The 15,585-nt window shown below is 34.9% G+C and overlaps 1 protein-coding gene across 2 annotated transcripts in view; it reads left to right on the top strand.

The window, feature by feature from the left end:
- Positions 1-15,585, top strand: part of TMEM161B (transmembrane protein 161B) — a 72,099-nt gene that overhangs the window by 18,881 nt on the left and 37,633 nt on the right. For both annotated transcript variants that reach the window (XM_077770986.1, XM_077770985.1), the window contains exons 2-3: positions 3,251-3,354; positions 15,112-15,195. In XM_077770986.1, coding sequence (XP_077627112.1) covers positions 3,251-3,354; positions 15,112-15,195 — 188 coding nt within the window. The remainder of the gene's footprint in view (positions 1-3,250; positions 3,355-15,111; positions 15,196-15,585) is intronic.

The following is a 15,585-nucleotide window of genomic DNA, read 5'->3' as shown; positions in this document are numbered from 1 at the left end:
TTCATCATATTCCATCATATATATTTTCCATATCAGTCTTTCTGAAATGCCATTTAATACCTGTAACATTTATTAGATTTGACTAAAATATGATTTCTGCTATTAAGGAGCTTAAATTCTAATAAATTTATATGCATACACATACACACACACACACACACACACACGAGGGTGAGAGATTATACTAGATTACCTTGAAGATTCTGTGATGCTATCACTTATTTCTTAAAGACTAGATTGAGGTTCACTTTGTCCACAAAACTTTCCCTGACTAAAAACTTATCTTCTGCTTTTTAAGTCTATAATCTCAAATGGACCAACCTTCTGACATACTTGCTAATATATTTCTTGGCCTTGTTCTGCCTGAAAGAGTTCTTTGTAATGGCATTCATTGTATGGAGATTGCAGAACTTCTATCACAAACTACACAGAAAATAGGATAGTAAATTCAAGTGATAGGAAATGTGAAAGTAGAAAGGTAAAAATGTAACCTTTGATGTTAGGTGAACATAAAAGTGGTCTGAACCTTAACCCAATTGGTAAAATTTAAGGCAGTAAAATATCCACAGTAAAACCAGAGTTGAGGCAGGTTTCAAAAGCATTTTAAAAGCTGTCCTGTTTAAGAGCCACTTTTACGTCCCCTTTTTTGGAGGACTGTCTGTATATATTTTTCCTCTTTTTTTTTAATTAGGCATTTGGTCTTTTAGTACAGTAGTTATTCTTCATCCCTTACCATCCACTGTTTCACTTTCCATTATTTCAGTTACCTGCGGTCAGTCATGGTCTGGAAGCAGATGATCCTCCTTCTGACATGTTGTCAGAAGGTCGGTAGGAACCAAATGCTACGTCACAATGCCTACTACATGCACCTCACTTCATCTAATCACGTACGCATTTTATCATTTCACATCATCAACAGGAAGGAGGGTGTCTATAGTACAGTAAGATATTTTGTGAGAGAGAGACCACATTCAGGTAGCTTTTATTATAGTATATTGTTGTAATTGTTCTATTTTGTTATTTTCTATTGTTAATCTCTTACAGTGCCTAATTTATAAATTAAACTTTATTGTAGGTATGTACATAGAGAAAAAAATCATTGTGGATATAGGATTCGATACTATCCATGGGTTGGGGCATTTACAGGGGCATCTTGGAACATACCTCCCACTGATTTGGTGGGGGGACTCCTGAGGTTGATTTATAAGAAATCTGTTTATAATATCTAATAAGGAAATTATCCCTCTGTGATGTGAATTACAAATGCCTTTTCCCAGTTAGTCATTTGACATTGTTTATATCATTCCCAATTGCAGAAATTTGATTTTTCTTAATTCATAAAGTTTACTTTTTAGAGTACTTGTAGGTTGACAGCAAAATTAATTGAAAAGTACAGAGAGTTCCTGTATACCTGCTGCTTGCACATGTTCAGCCTCCCCCACCATCACCATTCCACCCCTTCATCTTACCGTGATGAACAGTGGTGGAACGGTTTGTTCCAATGAACTTTGATTTTTTTTCAACTTATTTTTTAGTTTTTTCACTCAGGAGAGTATTGTCATTTTTTGAAAAGCCTTCTCTTCTTTAAATTTAAAACATTATCTTGCAGAATTAAAAACTTCAAAAAAGTTATAATGGAGGTAATAACAATGACAGTAACAACAAATAGCATTCATACATATGGAGCTTTCTCTGTATCAGGCATAATTTATAACCACAGCTGGAGTAGGTAGTTTAAATAGGTAGCTTTATTTTACAGGAAAGGTAATAAAGATACATAATGTTTAAATAACCTTTGCAAAGTCATGCAACCAGTGGATGGCTGATTTTATCCCAGGCAGTTTGGGTCTAGAATCTATGCTTTTAAACCTGCCCACTGTACCACTTCTTTTTAAACATTTTTATATTTCTATATACTTACTTGGTATATTAGGTTTGAGATAGGAACTCAGCTTTATTTTCGGACTGCCTAAATAGAGAGGGAGGAGTTAGCAAAGAGGAGTATGAAGAATTGATTGTCATGGTGTGAGTAAAGAAAGGCATGTGGTAGGCCTTGTGGGATACTGCTGAGATTTAAAATAAGGAAAGATAATTTGGCAAGATGAGATCATCTTGATGGTAGATATTTCAATGGAATGGGCTGAAGCAGAAGTCAAATGGGAACTGTGTGGGGATATAAGAACATAGAAGCAGTCTTTTGTCAAGTGGCTGTGAATATGAGGGAGGAGGGCTGTAGAATGAGGGAAAATCATTGTTATATTTCAGAAAGATGAAAGAGACTTAAAGATGTTACAGTGCTGGTAGGAAGGATCAGAAACAGAAGAGATTTAAGAAGATACAGTAAATAAGCTATTCAGTAGTTGACGTTCCTGAAAATCAAAGGAAGGATGGGCTCTTGAGCACACATGCAAGGATTTGTATAGAAGATGCTCTGTTATTTCCAGAGGGTGGAAGAAAAGATGAGTGCAGATACAAATGATTGTGAGCTTCTTGGTGAAAAGTGAGGGTTTTCATTTAATGGTGTTTATTTTCTTTGTGAGCACAAGGTATCCTCTACAGAGTGGACAGTGAAAAGTTTGAGGGAGATTAGAAGTGTGGAGATGGGGAAGATTTTGAATTAGTTATCATAGAGAATACGGAGGGATTGATGAGAGTAAACTAAGGAGGCTTTTGGACATAATTGAAGACCCACCGCCTGGAAGTTGGTGATGACAGCACGAGTTAATTTTTTTTCTAGTGACTTTTAGGCCAGTTCTGTCTTCACATTTAATATGGTTAATCCTCTGTAATCATTCTCTTAATCATTTAATTGTTCACTACCACCTTAGAAGTAAAAGGTAGGCATACTCCATTTAAAGCTTGCCAAGCTAGTGTTTTAAGTGTATTGAATAGAGTAAGTTTGGAGAAATTGAAAAAAAAAACACTACTTTTTACTTCTTTTTGATACCCTTAAATAATGGATAATGTTTCTTGGGAATTGCTTTTAAAGGTGCATGCTAACTCATTTAATTTTTATTAACATGGATGTTACCCTTGGGGAATTTATAGAGGATTATGAGATTAAAGTGTTTTAAGTTTAAACATGTGATCTTGAATGCTTAAATGCCACATAATAATGTATTTTAATTGTAAACTCATCTTTTTTAAGATCTAATTTTGGGGATGTATAGAAAGTTTTCCACCAGTGTCCTCAAATCTAAATTCATTCATTGTTAAACTTCTTTTCGTTTTTGTTTTTTTCCTAATACAGGGTGTGATAGGTATACAGCTGGTCGTTACCATGGTGATGGCCAGTGTCATGCAGAAGATTATACCTCACTATTCTCTTGCTCGATGGCTACTCTGTAATGGCAGGTAAGGCAAGGATAGGCTGATTGTGTCTGGCACTTTCAAATCTCTATTTAGTTCAAGTCTCAGGCTGATTGACCTCCCAGAAGTTGAACATAAATTCCTATTTTCTAAAAACATGACAAAGGGAAGCTATGAGAAAAATCTAGTTTCCTTATTTTTCTTACTTGATATATTAGTAGTTTGTTTCTTTAGTACAAAGGTTATTGGGTCATGGTCAAGAATTCAGTCCTCCTCCTTTACTGTCCCTTTTTGTCCAGGGCCATTAAAAATACCACATCACTTTTCCCATAGTTACCTTCTTAAAAAGTTGGTCAACAAGGGGAGGAAATGATAAATTGAAGTGATTAAGTATTTTTACCATTGTTGGGAAAAATGACTGAGACCATATGTTTAATTATTGATGACTCATTTGAGAGTTCATTATGAGAATTAGGTATTCTTTGTTTTACTGCAAAGAATTTTATTTTTTTTAAATAATTTTTTTAATGATTTTTTTTAAATTTATTTCTGAGAGAGAGAGCAAGCATGTGAGCAAGGGAGGGTCAGAGAGAGAGGGAGACACAGAATCTGAAGCAGGGTCCAGGCTCTAAGCTAGCTGTCAGCACAGAGCCTAATGTGGGGCTCGAACCCACGAACCGTGAGATCATGACCTGAGCTGAAGCTGGATGCTTAACCGACTGAGCCACCCAGGCATCCCTGCGAAGAATTTTAAACTTCAACTTAACAAGGAGAGGGCAAAATTATTTTGCATGGTTTTAATTTTGTCTGCTGTGCTATAAGCTTACTACTATTTCCAATCCTTCCACAAAAGAGCTCAGTTGCCTTGCTGATATGTGTGCAATAAAATAATGACGTTACAAATAAAGAAGTTGAATATAGGAGATATGAGACAAATGCAGGAAAATTCCGTATAGAAATACATGCCAAAATCCTGTGTAATTATGAAAGGTAAGTTACAGATTTGATACCACAATTATAGTTTTATTCTAACTATTCATCTCTAGTAAATAACTGCATTCTCTTAATTTGTAGGTCCCCCATTTTCTTTTGTTTAGACCGTTTGGAGTTAGAAAACAATGGCTAGCTCCTATCCTCCTAATGATTTCATACACCGCAAGACAAATAATAAGCTTTTATGATTAGTTCAAGGCCATTCTATCCACAAAGCTTAAATCTCCTGTATTGAATTTATTTTCTCTGCTTCTTTTCATATTGTTTAATACAGAAAATATTATGCACACTGCTTAAAATCGTTTTTGATCACTGGTGCACATCCCCGTGCATACACACACAGAATGTGTGAGAGAACGGCTATTTAAAAACATATGTTTTATTAGCAAATTAAATAATGACTTAAGTTTTAGTGTAGTTGAAAACCTCTGTCAGGGCTATTTATACGAAAAATCAGTCATTTCTAGCTAGTTTTTAACTGTAGTCTTGTTGACCTTTTTGTTTATCAAAATCCTTTTCCATAGATCATGAAAGAATAAACCTCAGCTGGGCAATTTATCATTCATTCTAAATAAATGGAATCCGATTTAATGAACTAGATAAAAATATGTTAAGGTAGCTTGTTTTCTGCTGAGAATTTCCTGTTTATAGACCCTGTTCATGATGAGTCTCCAGTAAGATTCCAGATGTCTTTTTGGCTCTAAAGATCTTGGCAATCTTGTCTCATTTTAGGATATAGGCATTTTTCGTGTTCTTACATTATCTGCTTTCCATTTGTTTCTGTGAAACTTACATTTACTCATAAAAACTAAAACTTCAGAGATTGAAAACCTAATTCTTTTCTTTTTGTTAATATGGGAATTATGTATTATAATTAAATCTATATTTTTTGACAAATATTAACATGGATGTAAGTATACATACTACATGCTTTGTAAATATACATACTACAGATATGAGGGAGAGTTCAGCATTTAAAAATAAACATGAAGTAGATAATTTTTTTAATTTTTATTTGCTTTTGTAAACAGATTAACTTTAGTGTTAAAACTGTCTCTAATTCTAAATCCAGTTCTAAAGATAGCAATCAGATTTTCTAGGAAAAGTTACTTTTCTGCTATAGTTTCATTTCCTCCCTATTTTGGTGCGTGCGTGCGTGCGTGCGTGCGTGCGTGTGTGTGTGTTTAACATTTATCTTTCTTTAATGTTATTCCAGAAATTTTTAGGTCATGAAGTCAAATTGCTTAATGTTGTTGCCTCTGTTCAATAAGATCATTGACTTTATCCTTGTGGAATAATTAGTGTTTTATACCTTTAATGATATGAAATTATGCTGTTTTAATATTGATAAAATGTAAAATCCCTTCTAAGTTGCTCATGTAAAAATATTGATCAGAAATGACAGTTTGCATTTTAAACCATATGATGCTGTTGAGTTAAAGAGAAAGATCTGAGGGCATTCTTTATCATCTGTAAAATGCTTAAAAGAACATAAGGAGAAAGGCTCATGAAGACTTTTAAAATTATGAATAGTGTCGGAATGCTTGGAAGTGACTGTATTGAATGGAACAACTGAATAGAACCTTTCAAGTGAATAGCTGTGTAGATACCATGAAAGGTTTGAGTATGACAGAAGAGACTTGTTTTCAGGTTCTGTATATATTGTTCTAATATTTGTCCCACTAGTATTGTATCTTCATATTGTAAATAAATATTCATATTTCCCTTAAAAGTTAGGGCTTGTCTTTTTGTATCATGAAATTAATTTATGTCCATATCTCTCATCAATCTGTGTTTTTTGGAATGGAGGCTTTAAAGTGCCATTGGATTTTATTATGTTGATTTAAAGAGTAAGCCTGCCATTTACTTAAAGAAGTCAGTACCTTGAAGGAATAAATAATTTTTGCTTTATAAATTACTGGCCTATTGATTTTTAATATTAAAAAAACACTAATTTTCTAGCTCTTGTTAAATAACATGTATTGCTATTAGTATTGTAGATCTCTAGTTTTTTTTTTTTTTAAAAAACTGCATAGTCTTTAGCCTTGTTTAATTCCATTAATAATACCTTTACAATGTTATAAAACTTAATAATGATAAAAAGTTTTATTTCTGTTATCCTGTTTGGGAATTAGTTAGGAGAGGAGATGCACTGGGATATGTTATGACCTGAAATCTCAATGTCTGCACTTAATGAAAGTTTCTCATTTTGTTTCCTCAGGCAGGAATCAGAGTCCATTGGGAGAGTTAGAAAGGGGTTGTTGGGCAGCTCTCAAGGTAGATTCTTGACAAAATGGTATTTTAAGGATTCAGCTGTCTTTCTAGTGGTTACTTAGGGACTCTAGGCTTCTGTCTTGTGGCCCTTGTGTTCCTCCTGAAGCCTTGGAATCTTCTGTTAGATGCTGTGTCTGTTGGCAAGTAAAGGGAATAGGCTATGGATCTTTCAGGAGATTCAAGGGGCCACACTTAGAAGTAGATCTATCATTTCTATCCACATTCCATAGGCTGGGGCCCTGTGACTAAGGCCAAAATACAGGTGTGTCTGGGAAGGTAGTTTTTATTATACTTAAGAAGTAAAAGCAAGATTGCTGAGTGTCTAGTCGTTCTCTGCAGTAGATGATAGTGTTTACGAATGAGAAAACTCATTTGACTCTACCCACATTCATATATTGAAAAATGAAATGATCTAGGTTTCTTATCCTGAAGTTCAGTTCACTGTATAGTCTTTATTTGATTTATGGCTGCTCATCAACTCCAGACCTTGTCCTGGAACTGACATACTTGAACGGAGTTTGGAATTTGATGGAGGTGAACTTTTCTACAATTACTCTGACTTCTGTTGGCAGTTTACAGAGTAATTTATTTAAGATTTTTTTTCTACCTTTTGTTCCTAGTGATACTTAGCCTTTTATAAGCTGTCCTTGAGATTGTAAATAGTGTATGGTTTCTCTGCACTTACTGTATTCTTCTGGCTTTTCTGTGACTACATACCCACTTTTTTTTCTTTTTTTTTTTTAATGTTTTATTTATTTCTAGGAGAGAGAGAGAGAGAGAGACAGCGTGAGCAGGGGAGGTTCAGAGAGAGAGGGAGTCATAGACTGAAACATGCTCCAGGATCTGAGCTGGCAGTCAGCACAGAGCCCGATGCGGGGCTCGAACCCACGAAGCGAGAGATCATGACTTAAGTGAAAGTCGGACGCTTAACCGACTAAGCCACCCAGGGGCCCCATACCCACTTTTTATTCTAAATTAAAAGGTATCTCAACACTGATTTTGATTACCACAGATATGCTAAGTACAAAGTAGAGTTTAAGAAATACTATCGATTCGAATTATACTTATCACCTCATTATTTGAAATTAAGTATATTCCACATTACTAAATTATAAATATTTTGTATTCCATTCTTCCAGGTTTTTTAATAGAAAAATATTTTTCTTCTGAAAAATGTTATTCTCCTTTTTACATGCCTTTTTATGTGAGTATCAGATTTCGTTGAAGGGATTCTACTTTAACAAGAACTTAGGTAACAAAATCTCCTCTGCCTGTAACCTGTGAGCATGCATTATTAACCTTGAAAACTCCACAGTGAAGAGTCTATTGCTCTCAGATCGCTCTATTCCTCCCTCTTTGCAAAGGGAGGAAATATCATGGGAAGGTAGTTTGTCTGAACTGCTTTTCCCTAACATAAGGAACACTTTTAAGAGTAGTTCTTTATCGTGTCCAGCATACCACTGTTTGTAGTCAAAGTATTCTCTACTTTCTATTGTAATTAAAGTTCCTTTTTGTTTTGAAGTTTGCTTGGCCCCTCTTTTCTTGGAGAGGTAAGTGATAGGTTACATTCTTTGTACATTTGAATAGTGGGTTTTGCATGAGGAAATAGGATTTTGGTTTTCCTTTTTTTTTCTGACATAGCTTCCTTGCTGAACCTGCTTTCCATTTCCCTGATTGTTTAACTCAAACCTCATGCATTCTTCTCTACCTCTTCATCTCCCAAGGCTCTCACTTTGGTTTGCTACTTCCTATCATGTGTCCCTCATTGAAAATACTTTATGGTTGGATTTATTCTGATTTTGCCTGATCCAAAGTTGGGTAAAGAGCGTGTACCAACACCTTCATATTCAGTTGCTCTAATACTTTTTGCCTGTTCTCTTTTGCATGTTGCCTGATCCAAGAATCTGCAAGTTCCTTTTGGTGAGAGAAACCTACTATTCAAATGCGCAGTAGGTCGGACCTATGACCTCAGGGAAAGGTGTAAACCTTCACCTACCACCCTTGTGGAATGCCTGAATCCTTGCTCTCCTTGCCTTAGTCATCCTAACTTCCAGTTCCAAAATGCTCTGCTGTCCTATTGAAATTTCCAGTAAATAACAAGATAATGTATATGTGTGACAAACGATATTTCAGCTACTTGTGCTGAAGGGTTTTCTGGATTTTAAGTGGTATTTGTTTCCTCTTAAGTTTTTTTCTCACTTGTCCAAATTATTAGGATTTAGAATGAAGACTGAAAATAAATGTCTGTATGACCTATGTTTTGAAATAGACTTGTTTGATTATGTGTTAAAACTTTTTTAGCTTGCTCTCAGTACTCAGGTTTTCTATATTTGTTCATGTTTAGATTTCCATTTTAAATTTCTGAAATTTTTACTTCTGAAAAATTTTAGAGTGGGTTGCTTTAAATTACATTACTGTTTAAATTTTTTAAGGAGGCTATGTCAATACATTTTATATTTTCTGATACATATTTTTTTCAGTACATTTTATATTTTCTGATACATATTTTTTTCAGTACTGTTGAACTTAAGTAATGGTCTGTTAGTATGTTATTTAAGAGGTTTATACAAGAAAATTATTTAAAAATATTTCAGTGATTAAGTGAAATGTAACACCAGGTTGGCTTTATTTTCTGAGACACTACTGACAATTTGAACGTAAGTGGAAAAAAAACCACTAAATAGCCAAAGTAAATGTCATAAAATATACTGAGATTCATCCATTTAACTTAAATGTAAGAAGTTTACTTTTTAGTAAGATCCTCTTAATACTTTTTATTTTTTAAAGTTTTTTCCCTATATTTCAAACAAAGTAATGCCTGTGATTTAGAAAATAGATAATAAATGATAAAAAGGGAAAATAAGAGGTAATGGACTGTATTCTCATCAGCTAAAGACAATCAGTGTGTACATTTTGTTGTATTTCCTTCTAATCTTTTCTATTCATATTTTCCTCTCACGGTTGTGATTATATTGTATGTGCAATTTTAGAACATTAACACAAAGCATTTTTCTCTAATTGTATTTTTGTAACCATTCTTATTAACTGCTACATAGAATCTAAAGCTAATTAGCTTTTATATCTGTCTTCCAAGACCATATTAGAAAGGCATGGTGCTGCAGTTACAAGCAGATTGCGAGTCATTTTGCTGAGATAGACATACCAACTAATAGCAAAAGACAAGACTAAAAACTGAGACCAGAGCTTAAAGTATAGTGCAGCGGAACCATATGGTATGAAATCCAACTGTGTACGAAGCACTGACTGTTGAGGAAAACTGCGCAGCTGTACTTCAGGATTTTACTTAGAATTTTCAGATCGTAGGTGGCAACTCCACGCTGCCTGGATGTCTTTGTATGCTCCGCTTCTCAGACAGCTTTTTCAGCCTAAACCCTTTCTCCCCAAATAGTGTGCATGCCTGCCTCAGCCTCAGCTCTTGAAACCAGAGCCCAGCACTCATTTTCTCACCATCAAATCCAAAACCCTAGTTACCTGTGCAGCTCCTCTTTATTTTTAAAGAATGTTTGTATATTTTAATTTTGGCCTATGGAAGAGGTGTCCTGTCTGTCAGGGGCCATTTCCTACACTTGTGCTCTGTACCCCCTTCCCTCTGACTTTTACCTAGACTGCTCCTTTGGCCGTTTCCTTTCTTCCCTGTCATTAATTGCTTCACTTCCATTGGGGATTGATTATTCCTGTTAGCACACACACCCATACACATACTTGCTTTTTTTTTTTTTTTAAGATCTCTTATTAAGAGTAACAACAACAACAAATAAAGAAGAATCACAGCCCTGCCTCCCTTCTGCCTTAAAAAAACAAAGCCCCTCCCATGTCCATTTCTTAGTTTTGACCTATTTCCTTATTTTCTGTTATAGCCAGATTTGTTACATGCATTGTCTTCATGAACTCTACTCACTTTCTGATTAACTGTTTAGCTTTCTGCCATGTTTTACTTTCCCCTTAGGTGATATTATTGATTCCATAAATACCACAGTTGTGTAATGACCCCAGGTTATCTCTGAGCTCTAGATTCAAATACATAGTTTTCCTCTACATGTTTTCACTTGATATCTCATAGGTACTTAAAAACTCAGCGTGTTTAAATTCTTGAGTCTTCTTGTTCTCCATCTCAGAAAATGTACCACCATCTTCCTTAAATCAGAAAGTAGATATCCTTTATTATTTTTTTCCACTTCCCACTTTTAGTCCATCACTGTTGACTCAGTATCCAAAATGTAACTCCTTCTCTTATTGCCTCCTTAATAATTCACAGAGCAGCAAAAAAATTCTTAAAGTTTAAATCAAGTTATTTCTCTATCCTATTTTGAAACTATTAGCATAAAATCTAAACTCCATACTGTGACCCAGGAGGCTGTGCATGATCTGATCCCTTTTTATCTCTCCGCCTCCCTCATATGTTTCTCCTTGCATATGGTGCAGCTGCCTCTTTGGCCTTTCGGTTACTGCAGCCTTCTGTGTTCTTTCATGCCTTTGTGCTTTGGACATGCTCTTCTCTGCCTGAATGATGTTCTCCTCCATTCTTCTCATCCATTAGGTTTCTGGGTAAATGTCATCTCAGAGAGATTTTTGTAACCTACAACATAAGGCTTGTCTCTCTCATTCTCACCATTTGTTAGGTCCTTTTATATAGTATCTAATTTATGATTGTTTTGGGTCATTTTTTACTTGGTTAAATTCTACCCCAACTAGAATATAAGCATCAAGAAAGTAGGAACTTTATTATATGTGATTACATCTCCTTTGCTCAGCAGCGTACTTGGCCTTAGGAGACTCCATAAGTGTCTGATGAATGAATGGATGGATGGATGGATACATACCTGAGTAACAGACTAGTGGCCCTAAGAGCACCCACCAGTGTAAGGCTGCATCTTTGAACAATAATTGTTACTGTTGAAGATGACCCAGTTGTCCAGTAAGAAGTATAATAAATGCAACCCATTCCAGAAAAATGGGTTGACAAAATGAGATTAAACAAGCTCAAGTATATTTAAAAAGAAATGAGTCCTGGAAAATGTTAAGGATCTTAAGATATTTCATTATTATAGCATTCTAAAAGCAACTTAAGTTTTCCTATACTAAGAGTTCTTTCACTGATTAGTAATAAGTAATGATTATTTCTCACCACCAAACAACTAATATCAGTCTTTATAAATGAGTTATTGCCTAAGTGTTCTTCTAAATGTTATGCGCTCAGTCCTCATCATTCATGGATTCTGTATTTGTGATTTGCTTACTTGCCGAAGTTCATTTATAACCCCCACATTCATACTTGTGGTGCTTTCAACATCCTTAATAGACATATTCAGAGAGGCAAATAGTTTGAGTATCCAATGCCCACATTTGCAGCTGAGGCCTTGTTTCACTTTTTATATTATAAACAAGTGGTTTTTCGTGGTCTGTTTAGTACTATGTTGTTCACATTTTAGCTTTAGACTTTTGTTGATTCCCCTATTTAAAATGGCCTCCAACCAAGATGTTGAAGGGTTGTCTAGTGCTCTGAAGTCCAAGAGGGTTATGATGGGCCTTATGGAGAAAATTCATTGGAAATATTCACAGAACTCAGGAAAATACTATACTTACAATTATAGTTATTAAATAAGCTTTGTTTAGGTGTGAATTCTAGTGCTATTGGCTGTGAATTTAATGTTAATGAATCAACAGTATACATTAAATAAGGTGTCTTTAAACATGAACACACATAAAGCAAGGTTTTGTATTTATTGGTTGATGAAAATGTTGTGACTAGAGGCTCTCAGGAACCTAACCCTGTATTTCCCCTAGGAACAATGTTCAGTGTTCGCGGCGACTTTATAGAACATAACTACCGCGAATAACGAGAATCGACTGTAAGTTAAAATTCTGGACTTAAATCGAAATTTCAGGAAGTGCCTCCTCACCCATGTTAATTATAGCTTAGAGACTTTTTGGTTGGGATATATTTTATTTAAAAACCTTTAAGAGGAGAATTAATTTTGGTTCGGTGATCCTTTTTGAGCACTTACTATATGCCAGTAACTGTTCTAGTTTTGAAATTTACAAAAACAAGTAAGTCATAAAATCTTCACTCTAAGGACCTTTCAATTAGAGGAGTATTTCATTTTATCCAACTGGTCTGTTACCAACTGCAGTTTAATTTTGACACTACCTGGAGTTAATATAGAGTCCATGGGTTAAAGACAAATTTCTCTGAGAATGCTTAGGTTTCCAGATGCCAGCTGCATGTTCTTGGAATCCCCAGGCCACTCATACTTCTATATACTGGCTACAGTTTGGGGCATTTTTATGACCTCTCTTAGGTTCAGTAACTTGCTAGAACAATTAAAACTCAGGGAAGTGCTATACTTAGGATTACAGCTTTATTAAAGAGATGACATAGGAAGAAGTTTGGAAAGTTTGCTTTCCATCCCTGTGGAGTCAGGGCATGTCACCCTCCAAGCACATCAGTGTGTTGACTAACCAGGATGCTCCTCTCAGCTCCAGTGTCCAGAGGTTTTACAGTTTCATTTTACATAGATATGATTTTAAATAATTGGCCACAGGATTAAACTTAATCTCTAGACCCCTTCCCCTTCTAGTAGATCAGACGGCTGAAGTTCCCCACTCTACTCACATAGCTGTTATTTCTGGTGACCAGTCACCATCCTGAAGCTATCTGGAGGTCCACCCAGAGTCCTCTAATTAATATAACAAAAATACCTCCTGTCACTCAGGAAGTTCCAAAGGCTTTTGAAGCTCTTTGCCAAGAATGGGGGACAATGACCAGATACCTTATTTTTTTTCACACCGTAGGACAACTTGCCTTATAAAGAGTAAAAGTTAAATTAGAAGTTTGCCAGTTAGGGGCGTAGATATTTATAAGGAGATACAAGAATATATGCTGAAACATCAAGGGATGAAAGAATTTGTAGAGTAAAATGTCATTTAGGCTAGCTAGAGTGTCATGTTCAGAGGAGGAGTTGTTGAAGGTGAGTCTGGTAAAGTAGATAGTAGTCAGATCATCAAAGTCTGTGAAAACAGGAGGTCACAGATCCTATGCACATATGAGCCTTACAGTGTGTGTTCTAACTTCAGTGGAAAATTTCAAACATACACAAAGAGTAGACAGAATATAAGTGATATGTAATGAATGTTATAATCTATGTACAAATCACAGTTAATAGCTGGTGGTTAACACGTTTCATCTGTTTTCCCCTTCATCTCTCCTCCCTCTGACATATTTTGTAGCAAATATTGTTTCATTCATAGATATTTCTGTGTATATCTTTAAGGTATATAAGCTTTTAAAAATAACTATAAGCCTATCTTTACAGCTAAAAAATTTTAACAATAATTTCTTAATATCATCAACTGTCTAGTCATTATTCAAATTGGCAGTTCTGCAGTGTTTTTAAAAATAGCAAATCACTTGCTAACTTTTTAAATTGAGACATTTTACTTTAAAAATCTAGATTTTTTGTAATTGAAAAATTGGAAGATCTAGCATTACTAGGTGTATGTTTCTCCTTTATAAAAACAGGACCTTGGTCACAGTCTTTGCCTAGCTGCCACTTAACTGCTTTCACTACCTTGTGAAGACTCTTACAAAGGATTTGAACAGCCATTTACCTTAATAAGATTTGCATTATGGAAAGATAACTAAAGTTGGGATCAAAATGCGTTGAGGGGAGTGTCCAGGAAAGACAAGGAGACCAGTCAGAATGTGGTCTGAGCTAGAGAGGCACATGTTGCTAATAGTCAGAACTAGAGAGGCACATGTCGTGAACTAAAGTTCTTACAGGGAGCAGAGAAGTTAGAAGTTTAAGAGTTAAAGAACAGAATTAATGCTAATATGTGGTGAGGGCACTTTGAAGATAAAACTAGAATATCAAATTTAGGTAGTTGGTAGTTAGGAAATTCGGGTGAGATAGGAAAGTGAGAGTGAACAGGTGGGTGCTTGGGAGGGAATAAGTGATTTGTTTGGATGTTTTGACTACATAGTGGAGGTGAAGATGCTCAGCTGTTGGTTAGTTAAGCCCTAATTTAAAGGGTTTTGTAAATACAACTTTTTACTCTAATTCTTCTACACATTAAGTTTCTTAATTTCCCAGCTAAATAAAAGGAGGAGAGGATAGGAAAGTAAAGACTACTTGTAGTTTTGAGGACAAAGAACTCTTTTTAAGACAACTATCAATTTCTTCTGTGTAAATGAGGAATGGGTGGAGTTCACTCCATTTACTTTTAATAGTAAGCCTGTATAGCCTTAATATATATTAATACATTGTCAGTTTTAAGAAATATACCTACAAACAGCATTGCAGGGTCTGGCATCTAGTAAGTGCTTGGTAAGTGCTGGGTTTGAATCAAAACCCTTTTAAGGCTCAAGCATTAGTATGTAATTCAGATGAGAGTTTTTCACCTGGTAATTCCCTTCAGTGTCTTCACAAGTAGGAAACTCAATAAATATTTGTACCATAAGTGAATAATTCTGGTGATTTTAATTTCTTTATTTAAAAGGGTTCTTTTTTTTCTTAGTTTGAGATGGTATCAACATCCTACAGAAGAAGAATTAAGAATTCTTGCAGGGAAGCAGCAGAAAGGGAAAAGCAGAAAAGATAGGTAAGTTATATTGTTGAGCTTGTAAAATGTTAATATTTGACACAGTTTATATAAATATGTTTTTGTACTTTGGTTAAATAACACTTACTGCTTATGCCATGTGCAATTAATAAATTTGAGATCAAAATCCATGATCTAACATAATTTTAAATTACTCTTTAGAAAACCCAATATGCAGTATAATATATAAGCACAGAAGTGAATGTTTTACTTAAGAATGGTTAACTTTATTCTTCTTTGTGTTTTAAATTCTGAAAATAGTAGAGCCATCATATTAAAATTTGGTAGGGATTGACTGGAGCGAAAACCATAGCCCATGTCTTTATCCTATAACTTGTTTACGGCTACCTGTTGGTTTGGTGTTTTCCCCAGGTTTTGCTTTTATTCAGT

Source organism: Crocuta crocuta, unplaced genomic scaffold (assembly GCF_008692635.1).
Source record: "Crocuta crocuta isolate KB4526 unplaced genomic scaffold, BGI_CrCroc_1.0 scaffold196, whole genome shotgun sequence".
Lineage (NCBI taxonomy): Eukaryota > Metazoa > Chordata > Mammalia > Carnivora > Hyaenidae > Crocuta > Crocuta crocuta.
This window is presented reverse-complemented; position numbering and strand designations above follow the sequence as displayed.